Source organism: Barbatula barbatula, assembly GCF_947034865.1.
Source record: "Barbatula barbatula genome assembly, chromosome: 19".
NCBI lineage: Eukaryota > Metazoa > Chordata > Actinopteri > Cypriniformes > Nemacheilidae > Barbatula > Barbatula barbatula.
This window is the reverse complement of record NC_136782.1, coordinates 13717613-13735154: the sequence shown is the minus strand read 5'-3', so window position 1 is coordinate 13735154 and position 17542 is coordinate 13717613. Positions and strand designations below refer to the sequence as shown.

The following is a 17542-nucleotide window of genomic DNA, read 5'->3' as shown; positions in this document are numbered from 1 at the left end:
AATTTGTTTGAATAAAGTTGACGACGAGTTACACTAAATTCACTTAAAAGTCTTGTTTTAAACTTAAACTGTGTGTGTGTGTGTGTGTGTCACTGCTGTTGAACAAACCTATTTTCATACACAAACAGCATAAAATGAATCTTATTTAAAAATCTTTATATATTTACAATGTAATGACATACATGTCAGACGTTATCTTGCTGACTCGATAGAACTTCAGTCTCATATACATGGCCAATAGAGACACATTTTTAGAGTTGGAAAGCGGTACACAAATGAACTTCACAACTAAGGTCACGGGGCTCTATGACTACAGAGAAACGGAGGGTTTCAGAAGAAAACTAGAACGATCGATGATCCGGTTAGTAAATCCTACAAAGGTATTTGCATGTGTATGCATCTCTGCATATAGTTGCCGAAGGTGCAAAAACTGCAGAAAAAACAACATACATTCTTATAACAAAATAAAATATTCTGAGTAAATACACTGTTCAAAAGAGTTCATAAAAACTTGTACGAACACAAAAGTTTACTGAGTGCAGTGCCGTCGAGTTCCCAAGTTCAAACATCTGCTCCTCAGTCATTGCATAAAAAATGGTCGAAATGTAAATGTGCAAACACTGTCCGTAACACCAGGACACCAAAATACCCCAGTACCATCTTAAAGTTCTTTTCCCTCCAGTTCAACTTTATTGTCCATTGGTTTTAAGAAGCAAAAGAGGGGTTATGATACAGACTTGGACTGCAGCACTGGCATTCGGTGGAGTTTGGTTGTCTGTGCATCAACCACTTCAGTCTCTCCTCGGATTGCGGTGGACGTATCTTCCTTTTTGGGCGGGTTGCTAGCAAATTCTGTGATGGTGAACAGAAACTGCATGCAGCCCACTTTGATGCAGCTGCTGTGGTGGAGCAACGCTGTTCCCTCCCATCCTGCTCCACTGCCCCCTATCAGACTGGAGCTGCTGGCTTTGCAGTTACAGGGAGACTTGGGACCTCCTTGAGCCTGGCTGCTCATCGTACCGCCTGCAGGTATCACCTTTACGGCTTCGGCGCACACCTCCCCCAGTGGCTTTCTCGACCTATTTCCTTCTGCAGATTTACCAGTTATGAAATTAGTTACAGTGCATTATGACATCACAAACGGCATTACAACAGCAAATCTTTGTGGCGATACTCACTAATGCTGTTTTGTATTGTGGACGCAAGCGTGCTGGGTGAAGAGACGTTTGGTTTGTCGGAGAAGTCGCACGAATACAGCACGTTATCTACGGTCGTCCCGTGCTCGCTGTAGTTGAGAAGCTCATAATGCTTTGTGTTCTGTTAAAAGATACAATTACATTTATCTTAAACAACCCTTAATCTGGTAAATATAGACAATTTTCAAGGATCATGGAATTATGCATAATTACTCTTCATTGTTGCACACAGTTATTACATTTCTTACGGAAATCAACTCACTTCATCATAAAAGATGCAGGCATGTTTCCCAGAAACATAATTGCAATAACCATAGTTTGTAAGGCACACATCCATTTCAGCACCTGAAAGAAAAGACTAATTAAGTTTCCATACTCAAGCGATAAGGAGATTGTTGAATATGCAGAAGTAAACCATACCAGTTCCTATGTACAGAGTTCTATAGCACATATTGACAGCCGCCCCCTTCCCTGTTAAAGGACACAGTACTGCTCGAGCTTGCACTTCCCTTTTCTGTACTGAATAAGAGCACAAATAAAGAGGCCATTAGCATAGCAACAGTAAAACAGCACAGCATGATGTGTGGTCTGAAATGAGCCGGATCAGTGAGCTGTGCAAGAGTGCAGGAGTGCTGAGCTCTTACTGTCTGTGTGAGAGGAGGGTTTAGACAGAGCAGCAGTGACGGAAGGAGGGTTCCCACATTTACTGGAGGGATGAAGCGATTTGGGGGAATAGAGCTGCTGGATCCTCTGCCAGGCTAGAAGTCTAATCAATTCCTCATCCAGCTTATTCATCTCCACTTCTGCAAGAAACACAGAGCGAATAATAATTATCAAACACACTTGGTTGTTTTTATTTCACGGTTTTCTAAATTATTTGCAACATACAGTATTGCAAAATAAAAACTTGCTCAATTCTAACCAACAAATGTGCCAATGAAGGGATAGTTCACCCAAAAGTAATAATGCTATCATAAGTTACTCAATCAAGTTTTCCTCCTTAAGACGGAGGACAACCATCAAGTTGATTCAAACTTGTAAACATTTCTTTGTTCTGATGAACACAAAATAAGATATTTTAAAGAATGCGGAAAGCCAAACAAAAGAATGGGGCACCATTCACTACCATAGTTTTTCCTACTATGGGAGTCAATAGTGCCCCAGAACTGTTTAAGTTCCAAACATAGTTCTTTGTGTCTAGCAAAACAACGCAATTTATACAGGTTTGGAACTAGAGGATGAGTAAATGATAGAATTTCCCTTTTTGGGTTAACTTTCACTTGTTCAATTCTGACAACCATTCTGGAATACCTGAAACAAACCAAATGACAAAACACATTTAAATGGATGAGTTTGGTCACTACCAAATCAAAATTATAACTCTGACTGGATTATTCTTCCTAAAGAAAACCATATTCAGTTAGGATACCCTGAGGGTGAGTAAAACATGGGGACATTTTTATTTGGTATTGAAATATCCCTTTAACATACCTCCATCACCTTCAACCACATTTTTGATGTAGTTATATAAGCTGCCTATAGAAGTGGGGAGCGCTGAGCCTTTTCCAGCAGACATCCCATCAGGGCTCACTTTGTTTTCTGAGAACACGAGCAGATTAAGATTAGATGACATGGACCTTCGATTTGAATTGATTTTATAAAACAGCTGGGTTGACTACAGTTTCATAAAATCAAATACCTTTAGATTGAGATGTCAAGCTACTGTTTGGCCCTGAAGAATTCCCTATAGCTGAATCATTATGAAGGCTGGTTGAATCTGAAGCGGGGCTAGCAGTTGTATCTTTCTGCATACAGGAGCGATTGGGACTATTACTCTCTGTTTTTATGTCGACATGGTTGGGCAGGGCTGGTTCTGAGAGCGTTGGAGTTTGTAATCTAGAGGGATCCTTGGGCTTGTGTTGTGTTTTGGTTTCAAGTGTCATGCAGGTTGTATCCTCACACGCCACTGGCCCATTCACTCCAAGAGCCTTTTCCACGGGACCACCAGGACAGCTTTCAGGCGGTTCAGGTGTCTGAGAGGGCTGCACAGGGGCCCCTTGGGGGCCATCCGGTTTTCCCCTGGGCTGGAGGCTGCTAGCGGGTAGTGCAGCATTCTGAGTGCTGAGCTCATGTGTCTCAATACACTCCTGTGTCTTTAAACCTACTGTACCTATTTGCTCCGAGTCCCGGAGGGATGATGACGGTGACATCTGCTTAGCAGATAAATGTTTCATAATACTGCACTGAAGTGCAATGACATGACGGAGCCACTGTGGAAGGGAAAAATAGAGAAGGCTTTTGCAAACATAATCCTTTTTGTCAGCTCAGACAGAAAGTTTTGGACACAAAAAATTGCAAACTTCTTGGTCATGGGTAACTAGATTACCTCCTAAAATAGAGCCTTAAAAACCCCACAAATTCAGTCTTTTTATAAAATTCTGTTATCATTTACTCAGCCTTATGTAATTTCTAACTTGTACGACTTTCATTCTTCTGAAGAACACAGAATATGTTTTGAAAAACAATGGTTACCGAACAACAACAGCACCCATTGACTTGCATTGGTTTTGTGTCCGTACAATAAAAGTGAATCGGTACCGCCATGGTTCGGTTACCAACATTCTTCAAAAGATCTTTTTTTTGGTTAAGAAACAATGTCGTACATGTTTGAAATGACAAGCGACACAAATCATGACAGAATTTTTATTTTTTGACTATCCTCGTGTTTGTGGTATTATTTCAATCTTAAGTATAGTACATTTCCCACAAAACATTTTTTAAAGTTTACCTCCTCTTGCTCTTCTTGACTAGTTAATTGCTGGGTAGGTGAACACTGTCCTTGCACCATGAAACCATTCGACAGCAGCTCTCCATTTCGAAGGCTTACTTGCTCCATCAGCATAGGGGGGTTTTGATAGTGACTTTTAATGGCGTTGGGGACCTATAAACATCACAATGAAAGACAATTTACTCACAGCTGTTGTGTATTTGTGAAGGGACATTTTTAAAAACAGTTGTGATGATTCATGTCATATTGCTGCATGGGACTCGACCTTCAGCGTCTTCCGCTTGACGTGGCGAGCACCTCTGCGGTTGGGGTGGTTTTGCCGGTGAACCCACTGCAGGAAGTCCACTTTTACAGCGTGTTGGGACAGTCGGTCTTGAAATTGATCAAAGAGCTGGCAACGCGTGCTGAGGGTCATGTTCTTTTGGTTTAGCTGGAATGGCAATAATTGTGCTTAAACTGCGATTCAACTTAATCATTTCATTGCACGTGGATTAAAATGAGTCTTACCACCATGTGCTCCACGTGATTGGGACACATCCATCTCCCAGTGGGCATGGCAGTGAGAGGGGGGTCCAGGCAGTCCATGTGGAACAGGAGCATGCAGTAATCACACTGGATCAGAGGAGCTACCCTACAGCTCCTGTGAAGAAAGAGGAACATGATGTTCAACAATCACATGGTTAAATGGTTTGTCAAATCATGGACAGTGTTTTAATGTCAAATCACTATTAGAATGTTTTTGTGCGATTCTTACTTGCCACAGGTGAAGCACACTTTAACTGGCAGAGGGACCAGCCCACTGGGATCCAGTTCGTGTTGTGACCTCTTGACATTCTTGCCTATCGCCTCATCCTTCCTCCTGCGCTTACTGCTGCCTGTAGACACATGCACAGATTAAAACAAATAAAAATAACGTAAACAACACACCTTTTTATACTCAAATGTGCGTACCTGGCAATGAAGTGGTACAGGTGAGTTCACTGGGCAATTGGAACTGCGTCGGATTTCTCTCCATTGCCGCCGCGATCAAAAGCTGGAAAGGTTTCTTCAGGTGAGGTGTGGTGCTCTCAGGCTCGGAACACTGCACATCCTCTTCGACGTCCATTAGATCCTCGTCCATATCATTGTGTTCTGACGGTGTGGGCGTGTCGGTGGAGGCGTTTGAGGTGGGTGTTCCTGGACGGCTGCTCACGCGGCGTTCCAGAAGACGAACCTGCGCAACGGCCAGCCTCATACCTCCTGACGCGGCGGAAGGAAGGCCATCCAGACGTAGCGTGCCCAGCTCCAACTCTGCTGCAGGGGAGGAAGAGCGTTTGGAGAGTTGCCGCTCTAACGTCCCATTCACTTGCTCCGTCTTCTGCTCACGCTTCTAAAGAACAGAACCACAAAGTATATGACATCTCTAGTTGAAAAAATACAGAGCACATTTTCTGTTATTTTGACCCGGTTTTTTAATAAAATACTTTTATTTTAAACTTAGGAGAAATATTGGTAGTAGTTCACAGAATAAAACAAAAACAATAATTTTACCAAACACATACCTGCAAATTTGGAGGAAAAAATCTTACTTTTTTTTCTGCCGCTGTATACAAACTGAGTTAAAGAAAAAAATACTTTACCAACCTTCTTGCGCACACTGCAGCGATGACACATCCAGTCACCAGGGGGCAGCATTTCTCTGCTCAATGGCGGATCGCTGTGAAGAGTTTTTAAAAAGAAAATTTAAAAACCTTCCATGACGTCTCTTTCTTCACATATTGTTTTATATTTAAAATCATGTCTACAGTAGTATAATCTAACCAAAGCTTTCTTTGTAATCTCCCAGGGCTCTTGCTGTGCTAGATGCAAGAAAAATCATAACACTACCATGATCTAAAAACTAAGCACAGGGATTCATTAAAACAAAGGCGATCACATAGTTCAGTTGTGAAAAAACAATGCGTTTTATTGAAATATAATTCTGGGTAAAACTGTTGACAAGCTCGAGAGTCTGAAACATTAAACATAATTCACAATGAAACGCATCTCCCTCGGAACAGAGATAATGTCCTGAAACAAATATACAACTCTAACAGAAAAAAAACTAAATGACAATACCTAACATTAACAAACAAGAAAGAAATGCGAAGATCACATCAGTGGCTTCAGAATGAGATCAACAACTATCTTGTGGTACTGGAAGCTCGAGTAACTAGGCAGACAATAAGCTTTGGGTTCATGGGGATTACAGTAACTGTGCAATACTACTTTACTTGAAGCATAAGTTGCAGGATGTATCCAACTATTCTCAAAAATGAAGCAAATTTTAAAGCCCTTTTGGATGCCGGTAGATGTTGAGTGAGGAAGTGGTGATACTCGCGTGCATGAAACATGCCACGTTTGCAGCCATGCAACTACAGCGAGTCCGTGCAATAAAGCTTTGGGCACAACAGACTTACCAACACTGCAGATGAAAAGCAGCCGGACAGTGATCGCAGCAAAGGAGATCTCCTCCTTCACGACAGCTATCGCAGGTGTCGTGGTTTGTGGCTCGACCTCCTCTCCGGGTCTCCCTCTCTGCTTTCCGTCTCTTCTCTCCATCCTCAGAGCGCGGAGGAGCAAGAAGCTGTTGAATTTGCTGCAACAGGTTGAAAAACACATTGTAGAATACGTGTCACCACGAGAGAGTTGCATCTAAGAGCTCATCGTGTGCCAAAACTATTACATCGATATTCACGATTTAATTTAAAACTGGGTATTAGCACGGACTTGCTTAGGCGACTCAACTTTGAGAAGGTCATTACAACGTATTGCGTGTCAAATCAAGACAATGCAGTGAATTATACCACGACTACTTTTCAGGTCATCTGAATAGGATTAATATATAAAGTCAATTTTCTTCGCCGTTTCCTGTTTCCAGTCAGGCACATTTCTGAAGCAGGCTGGGAACGGCCCACTAGAGTTGGCGCTGATTCCAGAACTGCACAAACTCGTCAGATTTACATTCTGCATCTCACATCCATTCTGACACACTCGTGTATCACGATTAAACATTTAAGGTTATACTCCTCCACCTGCCCTCACAAGCTATATAAAGCAGTGATATGAGGCAAAGCTGAAGGGCAGAGAGGCTTACCTCCATTAGGCCCCCAGACGTGTCCAAATCGTACAGAATCTTCGGGGTCTCCATTTTGTCCCACATTCACACCGCTAACGTGCAGCATCAACACACGATCCGCCAACAGTGCACGAATTTATCCGTTCCGATAAGGTGTAATTGATGCCTTTGTGTCGTGTTAAAACAATTAAACGACAGTGGACGAAAGTCCAACAAATGAAGGCAGTAACTTAGTGGGGTGGGCTGCTGTCCTAAGCTAGCCAGCGGCTATCACTATCAACAAACAAAAGCGCACGGGTAACGTTAGCTGGAGATCTGATATACACCAGGAGCCGGTGTATCGCTCGCTTAAGTACTTATGTTTTGAACGCAGGTTGCTGTCCGGTGCAGTATTAAAGCTTTTCCGTTGAATGCAAAGGCCTTAGCTCGCTAGCCTAGTAGCATCCTCTGCTTCAGCAGCAGCCGCCTGCAAAGATGCGTGTAAAAATCCACAGCTGTCTGTCCCCATCGCATAGCGGCTCACGAAGCGCGTTGCGTCTCAATGTAAGTGTATGCTGGTTTGATAGTAGGCTGTTAGTTCCTCATGTGCAAAAACACCCGTGGATTGTGTCCAGATGACAGCAACGCAGAGCAAAAGTGTTGTTATGAAAAGCCATTGCTAGAAGCTATGCTAACTGGCTGGCGTTACCCTCCTCGCGAATCAAGCGGGGATGGAATGAAGTTTGCGCATGCGTACCGAGATAAGAAGGTTGAGGGCGCTTCCTAGCGTTAGTCTAGCGGAACGACACAAAATACAAAAACCCTGCTGGTTGTTTTCAAAGAGTTGAGGAAAAGCAGATAATAAGGATTAAAAAATCTTTACAAAATAACAGTAGAGTTTAATGGAATATCGTTTTTAATTGAACATATGCGTTGACATTGTTGTGGTAAATAATTACAGTACAGTAGGCTACAGTACAAAGCAAAAATATATCATCTTGAAATAGGATTATTTCAGAATGAAGACTGTCAAGAGATGAATGAATGCTGCTGTGAAAATACTGTACGAAGTATAAAGTTCAATAGGACTGTTGTACATTTAATGTTGAGCTTTATTGCTCCCTGAACTCTCTGTAAATCGCTATGGATAAAAGCGTCTGCTAAATGACTAAATGTAAATGTTCAGGCTCCTAAAATTTTGATGCTTAGATGGCGAAGTACTGCAACAAATACTCGCAATGCAAGTCTGACACGTGTCAAATGTTTTTTGGCAGCTTTTGCTTATTACATTGAAAGACAAGTTTTTCAAATCAGTACAGACAACATTCATATGGAGAACAGGTACATAATTGGCTTAGGTGATCCATATCATTGATGTTAACAGACAGTGTCAAATAATGAACATTGATCTATTCTATAATAGATAAACCTCATATATACAGACATGTAAGCCATATCTAATACAAATTCTATGTACATTCTAAGATATTTATAGATTAAGGGTGTGTGCTGAATTGTTATTTTGTTCCTTAATGTTTATAAAAACCATACAAAAATAAACTGAAACCAAAAGATTAGAGCCGATTGATCAGCGAAGGAGTGATGATTTACAAGAACTTCCTGTACATATGGTTTAACTTTTGGCTTTATTCATTCAAGCTCATGTTTAGAGCAGGTAGCCACCACTTACCCAACAATCTAACACTGTGCACACAGACTGCTCAGAATGAAGAATAATGTAAGTTTGAGGCAACCCTAAAGTAGGGAATTACTAAACATTGGATACAGATCAATGTACATGTTCCCATGAACAGCACTATGTCTGATTTTGTAATTAAGTAATTCAACTTTTCTGATGTGTACTGGAATATAAAATAATACAAAATGAATAAACTGTAACCAATACAAGAAAAGCCACGTTTCACAATTTTTATTTAGTCCTGCATGGAATTTGGGTGCAGTTATGATAACCATTACATGTGCTGCAAATTCATGTCCCAAACCGTATTTTATATTCCAGGTCCTTTATATTATTCGGGGTTATTTTGATTGTGATAACAAGAGTGCAACAATCTTTGAAATAAATAAATGAATCTATCAGTTTAGAGAGACATCAGTCACCTCAAAGACTTGGCTTGCCCATTTCCATTCATTTTTAACTACTTACTGAATTTGGCTCAGATACGAGTAAAAACTGTACAAGCAATTCTGCTAGGTCATGGCTGTTGAAGCTCTACAAAAATAATATCATGAAATCCACACTCTTCGCTTGTGAAAGTCCTCAGAAGCAAGACGGTATTTACAGCAGATGGGAAAGGACGAGAAGGTAAGAAGATTAAGAGCAGAGGTGGCTACACAACATGTGAGAGGAAATCTTCCACAAGGCAGAGAAAGGCTTGCGGTCCTCCATGCTAAATGAGCTTTGTTTCTTTTAAATGGACACTTCGTATTCTCTTGTATCCTGTAAACCAAACAAACAAAAACACAAAGTAAAATATACATAATTTCTTAATATGACAGCAGTGTACAAACTTATGAGGGGGTTGGAACATGTAACAATTGAAGCCAGCTGAAAAGTGATCTATAACGTAATACACAGACACTAAAGATGGAGACAGCCACCGGTGTTTCAAACCTTCTAGGCGTTGTCCATGTGATGCTATTCCATTATCAACTCTCCTTACAGGTTTTTTCTTTACAACAGAATCCTAGAGAGTACTTCTGGTGGCTGGTTTGAATCAAAGGTCTCTGTACAAATCAAAAATGCAACTTAAGAGTGAAATTAACTATAAGGATAATCAGCAATGAAAACATGATGAAGGCTGGAGGAACACTACTGAGTAATTCTGTTAAAAAAATGTGTGGTTTAAAAAGTGCAATCGTGATGTTTTGAAAAATGTTGGTAAACAAACAACATTGGCCTCCATTGACTTCCATTGTATAGAGAAAAAATATCTTAAAATATCTTCTTTGTGTTTCACAGAAGAAAGAGTCATACGCAGGTTTGGAATGACATGAGGGTGAATAAATAACAGATCATTTCTATTTTTTTGAGTGAACTAGCCCTTTAGGACATTCTATGCATATTGTTAATACTTGCACTACAACCCTAACAAAACCATAAAATTAAACCCCATAAGCAGATGAAGGATAAAGCAGACTTTATAATAGAGAGTCAGTATTATTTACAAATGAGAGAGCTGCTCCTGAGCTTCTGTTTGCATCATCTGTACTTACTGAAATGCTTAATATGAGTACATGGTTTCAGGCCATTAGTGCAGACTGAACAGTCACACATCAGCACACACAAATAAATAAACACATACACTCATGGGCCTGGCCACACACTTACATACAGTCACACTGGATGCCACACACTTACATACAGACACAGACTGGGCCCCGGGGGTCATAGGTGGTTATCGAGCTGTTTAGTATATACAGGCGGTGAGTGCTGCTGGGACTGTGTTAAGAATACTATACCACAGAAAGGTCTGGAGAGACACCAGCACATAATGTAAGAGGTGTAAATAACCTGTGGGTTCACCCAAAATGGGGTTTCAGAAATTCTCACCTCGTTGTTCTTCAGGGAAGCAGAAACAAAGAAAGAAATAGAGCAAATGATTGAACAAGTCAATAAAGTAAAATGAAGCCAGTAATATTTTACCCAACTTTACCTTCACCTGTCATAATTTACACCTTATCAAACTCATAAGATGTTTCTTTTTTTTCTCAAACAAAACCTTTGTGTGGCTTCATTTAAAGTTCCAGTGTATGAAAATGTATGGCATCTAGTGGTGAGGTTGAGAATTGCAACGCCTCACTCCACTCCTTCCTTTTAAATCACTATGGCGGCTGACATAGAACTAAGATGCTGACATATTTCACTTCTTTGCTAAAGGAAATGTGCAATTTGTTTGTTTAGGGCTACTTTAGAAACAACACGGTCTCATACTAATGTAATAAAACACAACGCTTCATTATAATTATATATATTATATTGCATTTCTGTCAATAAATCTCCATGAAAACACACACTGGAACTTTAATATAATTATATATATAGTAATACATAAATGTCAAATGGGGTAACTGCATTACATTTTTTTCATTCTTTATTGTAATTTTTAAAGCATTTTCACACAGAACACCTTGAACATTTCCTCTTCTTTTGTCATTTTCATTTTTTGGGTGAACTGTTCTTTAAAGAGGTTCAACGTGACTATTGACAATGAGGGCAGGTGAAGTGATGATATGCCAATGAAATGAGCAATAATGAGGTTTCATATCTCACTTTCTCTTCTCCGTTCTGCCAGAGCGAAAATAAAAGCCCATGACCGCTAATGATGAAATTAAGAGAGCATGAGGGTGTGGCTCGGCGCCACTTCACTTCAACTCCAGAATGGCACTTTCCAGCTAATTAGATAACAGAAATGAACCCGCAATATGGTAACACAGATGGTGTTCAAAGTGCAGATGTGCAGCAGTAAGACTTTACACCTGAGTACCTCTCAGTCCTGCCACCAAAATCACCACAAATGGATGTGTTACGTGTGAGAAGATTCTATTACGGGTAATGAGGATGAGAATGTTTTCTTTAGAAATTCTTACACCGTGTCTACACTGGATGCAACAGGCGCGACAGAAAACGACAAGATTGCACCACATCCGATAATGGGTGCTATTGTGATTCTATTGTCTTTTGTCGTGTCGTGCCTAGTGTAAACACGGTGTTAGGCAGCGTGCCGGGGATCAAACGCTGTACTTACTGCAGTGTCGTAAATGGGGTTTTCAAAAGCCGACTCTCCTCTGATGTGGTCGTATTGTGGTGATGCTGTCAGGGACAGGCGCAGAGATTTCCCCTGCACCCTGAAATGACAAATGCATCAACAATCATTTGTGATTTGGTCTGAACCGGACGAGTGATATTGAAAATGATCTGCAGATTCACATTTTATGACTCATGCATGACCCCACAATTTACAAGAAAATGCATTTGGACATTAAAGATAAAGATGCACCAAATTAAATTCGATATTAAAATATTAAAACAATTTAAAAAATGTTGAATGATAATTGTTTTTAAATATGGTTATTATGTGTAAATGTATGAATAAGTCAGTTCAGGTGCAAACACAAAATAAACATTGCTTTTAAAACTCAGAACCCAATAAACCACTTTTGTGAAACTTTTGATTGAAAAATGGGCTTGTGAAACTGACTTGACATTTTTAGTACTGCATTAACGTTCATACATTTACATTAAACACAGCTTAAGTGTCCAAACATATTTGAGGACCACTGTAGCAACTTACCTTGAAAAGTAGAAATATATTGACATGATGATGATAAGAATAACGGCCACGGGGATGAAAATGGAAACAGCCACACTTGCTCCCTCGACACTGAAGTCTGAAGCAACTATAAAGCCAAATTAGAGAATATACATAAACATTTTGTATATCTGGAATGAGGTGTACATGGATATCAAAGGCGGAAGTTCTTACCATCTAACCTGTGCTCATCTATATATTCCAATCTTCCAGCTGGTAGAAGAGGGAGAGCTTTAAACACATGAGAAAAGGTGGCTTGTCATACCAATTTTACAAAACGAACACCATCTAGAAACTACAAATAAATAACTAAACACCCATCACAGAAGGGCAAGTAGTTTTAAATGATATACTATATGGAGCACACACCATAAACGTTGCATTACACAAACTCTACCTTTGCACAGCGGGGGAGGATGGCTCCATTTGGACGGGTGCCCGGGGACACAACGGAGAACAGGTTCACCCTGGAGCAGATATCCATTCAGACAGGAAAAGCGCACAGTTTCTCCTGCTTGATACACATGTTTTTCTGAGTTCTGGATGCTGTAGGCGGGAGTCCCAGGGTTCCTACATACCTCATACGAATCAGCTGTATAACATAAATACACTGTCACATCATAATATACAAATCACGAAAGTCACTTAAAATAACAGGACACGTTGTCAAACAATAAAGGACACATGCTTAGGTAAATACTCATTAATAAACAAAACAAAAAATACATTTTTATCATCATTATAGACCCATCATTTGAGGGTTTGTTTATCTGTAGGTTTGTACTCACAGGTGCATTTGGGCAGTTTCTCGCTCCACTTTGGTCCAGTGGAGTCGCGGTGATAGCAGGACAGGAGGCTGTTGCCCGACAGCGAGTAACCTTTGTTACAGATGTACTGCACGGTAGAGCCCACGATGAGGCGAGGCCCTGACATAACTCTGCGACTGTGCTCCACTGTGCCTGGGTCTGGGCATGACAGAACTGGTAAAGCCAAAACAAACATTGCACAAATTATTGTTTATCTTGAATGGAAAAACATGATCAGTATTGTTTAGACTAACGTAGTTTAGAATATTTTTAAATGGGATAAAGTACAGTGGCAGAAAAAATGTAGAGACCATTTTAAAATAATTTTCTATCATTTACTATGTATAGGCATGTGTTTAGGAAAAATGGTCATTTCATTCTGCGAACTACTAACTAATATTTAACTAAGTTTTACTGTGGCTCAGTGGTAAGAGCATGGCACTAGCAACGCCAAGGTCATGGGTTTAATTACAGGGGATTGCACATAGTCAGGATCAAAATGTAATACAATGTATATATTTTCATACCTCAAATACTGATAAGATAAAAAGTTCAATTCACTTTTACTTAACAAAAAAAGTTACAAAATTAATAATTTATCTGTAATAGCCTTGATTTTACCACAGTTTTCATGTGTCTCATTATGCGGTCAGTCTTTCACATTGCTGTTGAATGACTTTATGTCACTCCTGAGGTTTGATTTAGTTGAAATTCAACAGACACTGAACTAGAATAGCCACAATACATCTAGAAATGCTGATTTAACGAAAAAATTTAAATGGTCTCTTATTTTTGTTTCGTGGCTGTTAATGTGCATGTAAACCCTGTATTTAAGAAAGATATTGTCGCTGTCCTTCCAAAACATTGTATATCCAAATTCACAGCTTTTTTATACTTTTTAAAATTATAAATCACATATCACAAAATAAAAATCACAAAATATGGAGATACAAGGTTTCAAAAGGACAGCGAAGATATGACATGTCAACTAAGTTGACTTGTACTGCAGTTCTCCATCCCCCCTCTGGGTGGCAGCAACGAGTTAAAGTACAAATGTTTGTGCAAAAGAGAAATGCCTTTAAATCATTTTTAAACATTTTTATTTGTTGTATAATGAATATTTAATACATTTAGTGGAAACTTTTAACCAAAGCAACATCCAGTTTATTCAAGTTAAAATTGTTTGCTTATGTTCCTGTGACCTTGATGTGGACCTCTAGCAGGAATCTGAATCCAAATGATACAACAAATCATCTGTGATAAAGGAACTGAAAAACCATGTGATCTTACTAAATGTGTTCACTGCTTACATCATGCATTTGCAAAATGACAAATGCTTTTGGACAGTGTGAAGCGAGTGACATCAGAGCCAGTGGGAGAAAAGAAAATGTGACTTTGATCTGAGGGGGCAATATATGGGCACACAGTGAAGTATAATGAAAAAATCACTACGCTCTAGCTTGCCCAGCTGCAAACCCAATTCTCTCCTCAGCAGTAGAGGTGCAGAGAAAGGGAACGGGAGAGGCGAGCGAGTTAATGATGTTGGTGTTGCGGGTGAAAGCTTTGAACCAGGTAGAGGTCCTGTTGTTTCCAGCCGGCTGTTTTTGCGAGGGACAACGCTGGGGCCCAGGGCTCAGGGTCAACGAATCTCCTGGTTTCAAGCAATGGATGTCTTTGGATGTCCTGGAAGATCGGCCTCAAACTACTACTGCAGCTGTACACATTCACACAGAGCAAGTCCAGGCAACACAATAGCCAGGTGATGAGATTCAATTTCAAGCACTGGGGCGACTTTGGCTACAACAAAAGAAAGTTGCGAAGTAAAGATTTCACCTCTGATGAAACGCTCGCTGTGTCAGCTGGTCGCTGTAGGGGTCTCCTCGGGGGTACACAGTGAAATGAATATTCTTGCAAAACCAGTTCACCAAGGTGTCATGAGGTACGAACAGAGGGAGAGATGCGGAGAGGCTGTGAATTGAATCAGCATCTGCTTCATCCGTGAAGTCGCACTCAAAATAAAAGTGAGTGATTACCCATAAAGCCATTCTTCACTCCCGCCCGTTCTTGAATGGGACTGAGTTGTTGAGAATGGAATTTAAAATCTCATCTAGTTTTGGAGCAGAGCCTCTCTCTTGATCAATAGCCAGTGTATGCTGGTTTGGAGGATGGAATTAAAATGGATTTGACAAAGAATGGGTGTTGGCGTGGGTGTACGTGTAAGGTGTCACCTCTTTCGCAGCTGGGCAGATCTCCACTCCAGGTCAGATCCCACTGACACATGAGCATTTCGGTGCCCACCAATTCGAAGCCTGGGTAACATTGATAGTTCACCACCGTGCCGTGCACCAGGTCAGGGTGAGATGTTGTCTTCCAGCCGTTAGAGATCTCTGGAAGCTCTGGACATGTGTCATTTCGGGGCACCTCTGCAAAGACAAACACAAAGGCACATTTTCATGTATATAATCAAACTTCAGGAGAGTTTTTCCCCAAAATTTAAATTCTGTCATCATTTCACATTCATTCACCCTTATGTTATGTATGTTTTTTTCAGTTTCACTTTTGTGTTCTGCAGAAGAAAGTAAGTCACACAGGTTTGAATCAACATGAGGGTGAGTAAATGAAGACAGAATGGAGTCTCTTTTAAAATTTGACTTGTTTCATTATTAACTTTGATATAAATAAATTAGGCAATTGACATATAAGAACTGTAAAAACGGAATTGCTCAGAAATATTATTTTTGGAGAAAGTGATGAAAGATATTTGAGAAAAAAATGCACAATTTAAGAATTTTCACAGCACATTTTAGTATCCTGGCAAAGCTGAGAATGTTTACAGACATTTCAAACAAGGAGCTCCTTTCTGATGCTCTAAAGAGACATGACTAGGGGACTTTTGCTCAGGTGTAAAATTTGTCAAGAAGGCTATTTAAAGGAACAGTTCACCCAAAAGTGAGAATTCTGTCATCATTTACTCACTCTCGAGTTGTTCCAAATCTGTGTACATTTCTTTGTTCTGATGAACACAGAGAAAGATATTTAAAATAATGCTTATAACCAAACAGTTATTGGCCACCATTGACTACTATAGTAGGAAAAACTGCTTTATAAAACTTCGTAGCTCTGTTGAACACAAAAGAAGATATTTTGAAGAATGTAGGAAAGCATAAAAATCTTAGACGCTTTGACTATCATTGTAATTTTACCTGTTGTGGTAGTCAATGGTGGCCATGAACTGTTTGGTTACAAGCATTCTTCCAAATATTTTTCTCTGTGTTCATCAGAACAAAAAGATTTATAAACATTTGGAACAACTCGAGGGTGACTACACGAAGACAGAATTTTTGGGCGAACTGTCCCTCACAGCTTTTTAGGAGAAACAGCTGAGACATTAAAGAGATCTCATGCCTGATGCTTATGAAAAGAGAACTCAATTAGTTTAATCAGTGCAACAATAGAGAGAGAGAAAAGAGAGGGAGGGAGAGACAGAATGTTCAATAATGCATGCAAACAATTTCTCTGTTTCTCATCATGTCCCTGAACAAACCACAGGTGTTGTGTCTAATGACTGATAAATCAAATGGTAGGAATCAGCTCGGCTGTGATTAAAAATGTGAGCAGAGGAGAACAGACAGCTGGTAGGCTTTTTGCTGATGTCCGTTCTAAGTGTGGCAAAGCTGGGGAGGGCACGACACCCAGCAAATGCGGCTAATGAGTACAAACATGCACTTTAATTGTCTGTGCCGTCGCAGGGCCAAACCTCCTGCACCTGCGAAAGCTGGCTTGGGTTTTTTTTACCCGCTGTGCGGCGTGAAGCAAATGCAAAACATTTCATTTCAGTTTGCATTCCAGTATCTTCGCTGTGTATGGAACTCATTATATTTTATCTGATCTTGTGCGCTACTTGGCCACGGAGAAAATCTAGTGGAATGACCTTCCCTTCATCCCCAGGAGAGGTGAGCGGGGACTAAACCAGCTGTGTCTCTCTTTCCATAACTCTCTCTCTGGGGTTTAATCTCTTCACCACCATTCCCAAGTCCATGATCGAATAACTAGGAGACAGTGTGTGTGTGTGTTTTCACTTTTTGCTATACACTATGGACTGAGATGGGTGATCCCTATGGCGTTTCAAATAAATCTCATGAGCGGCTAATTAATGAGTTTCATCTAGTAACATTTTAGAATAATGAGATGGAGGTTATCATGCATGTTGACGCTCTTTAAATTACTGTTCCCATAACGCAATTAATGGTGGATTCACTTGCACGTACATTTTATTTACTGTACACCTACAGTTCGGTTGGATCGGTGCATTTAATAATTATGTTTTTGCACACACTTATCTT

General features: G+C 40.2%; 2 protein-coding genes across 2 annotated transcripts in view; both read right to left on the bottom strand.

Moving 5' to 3' along the window:
- Window positions 1–128: 128 nt before the first annotated feature.
- On the bottom strand, window positions 129–7869 carry phf12b (PHD finger protein 12b). Its single transcript, XM_079481172.1, has 15 exons — window positions 7100–7869; window positions 6423–6601; window positions 5608–5680; window positions 4936–5353; window positions 4739–4859; window positions 4492–4624; window positions 4250–4414; window positions 3985–4137; window positions 2896–3466; window positions 2688–2795; window positions 1841–1999; window positions 1617–1715; window positions 1459–1541; window positions 1179–1317; window positions 129–1089 (listed from the first exon to the last, which is right to left on the bottom strand). Exons 1-15 carry the CDS (start codon window positions 7163–7165, stop codon window positions 725–727), a joined length of 2832 nt encoding a protein of 943 aa, XP_079337298.1. The 5' UTR covers window positions 7166–7869; the 3' UTR covers window positions 129–724.
- Window positions 7870–7942: 73 nt separating this feature from the next.
- Window positions 7943–17542, bottom strand: part of sez6b (seizure related 6 homolog b) — a 136159-nt gene continuing 126559 nt past the window's right edge. The window contains exons 11-17 of the mRNA XM_079480940.1: window positions 15428–15622; window positions 13182–13373; window positions 12791–12985; window positions 12568–12624; window positions 12376–12481; window positions 11830–11929; window positions 7943–9521 (exon numbers count right to left, since the gene is read on the bottom strand). Of these exons, the coding sequence (XP_079337066.1) occupies window positions 9492–9521; window positions 11830–11929; window positions 12376–12481; window positions 12568–12624; window positions 12791–12985; window positions 13182–13373; window positions 15428–15622 (875 nt within the window). The 3' untranslated portion in view covers window positions 7943–9491. The remainder of the gene's footprint in view (window positions 9522–11829; window positions 11930–12375; window positions 12482–12567; window positions 12625–12790; window positions 12986–13181; window positions 13374–15427; window positions 15623–17542) is intronic.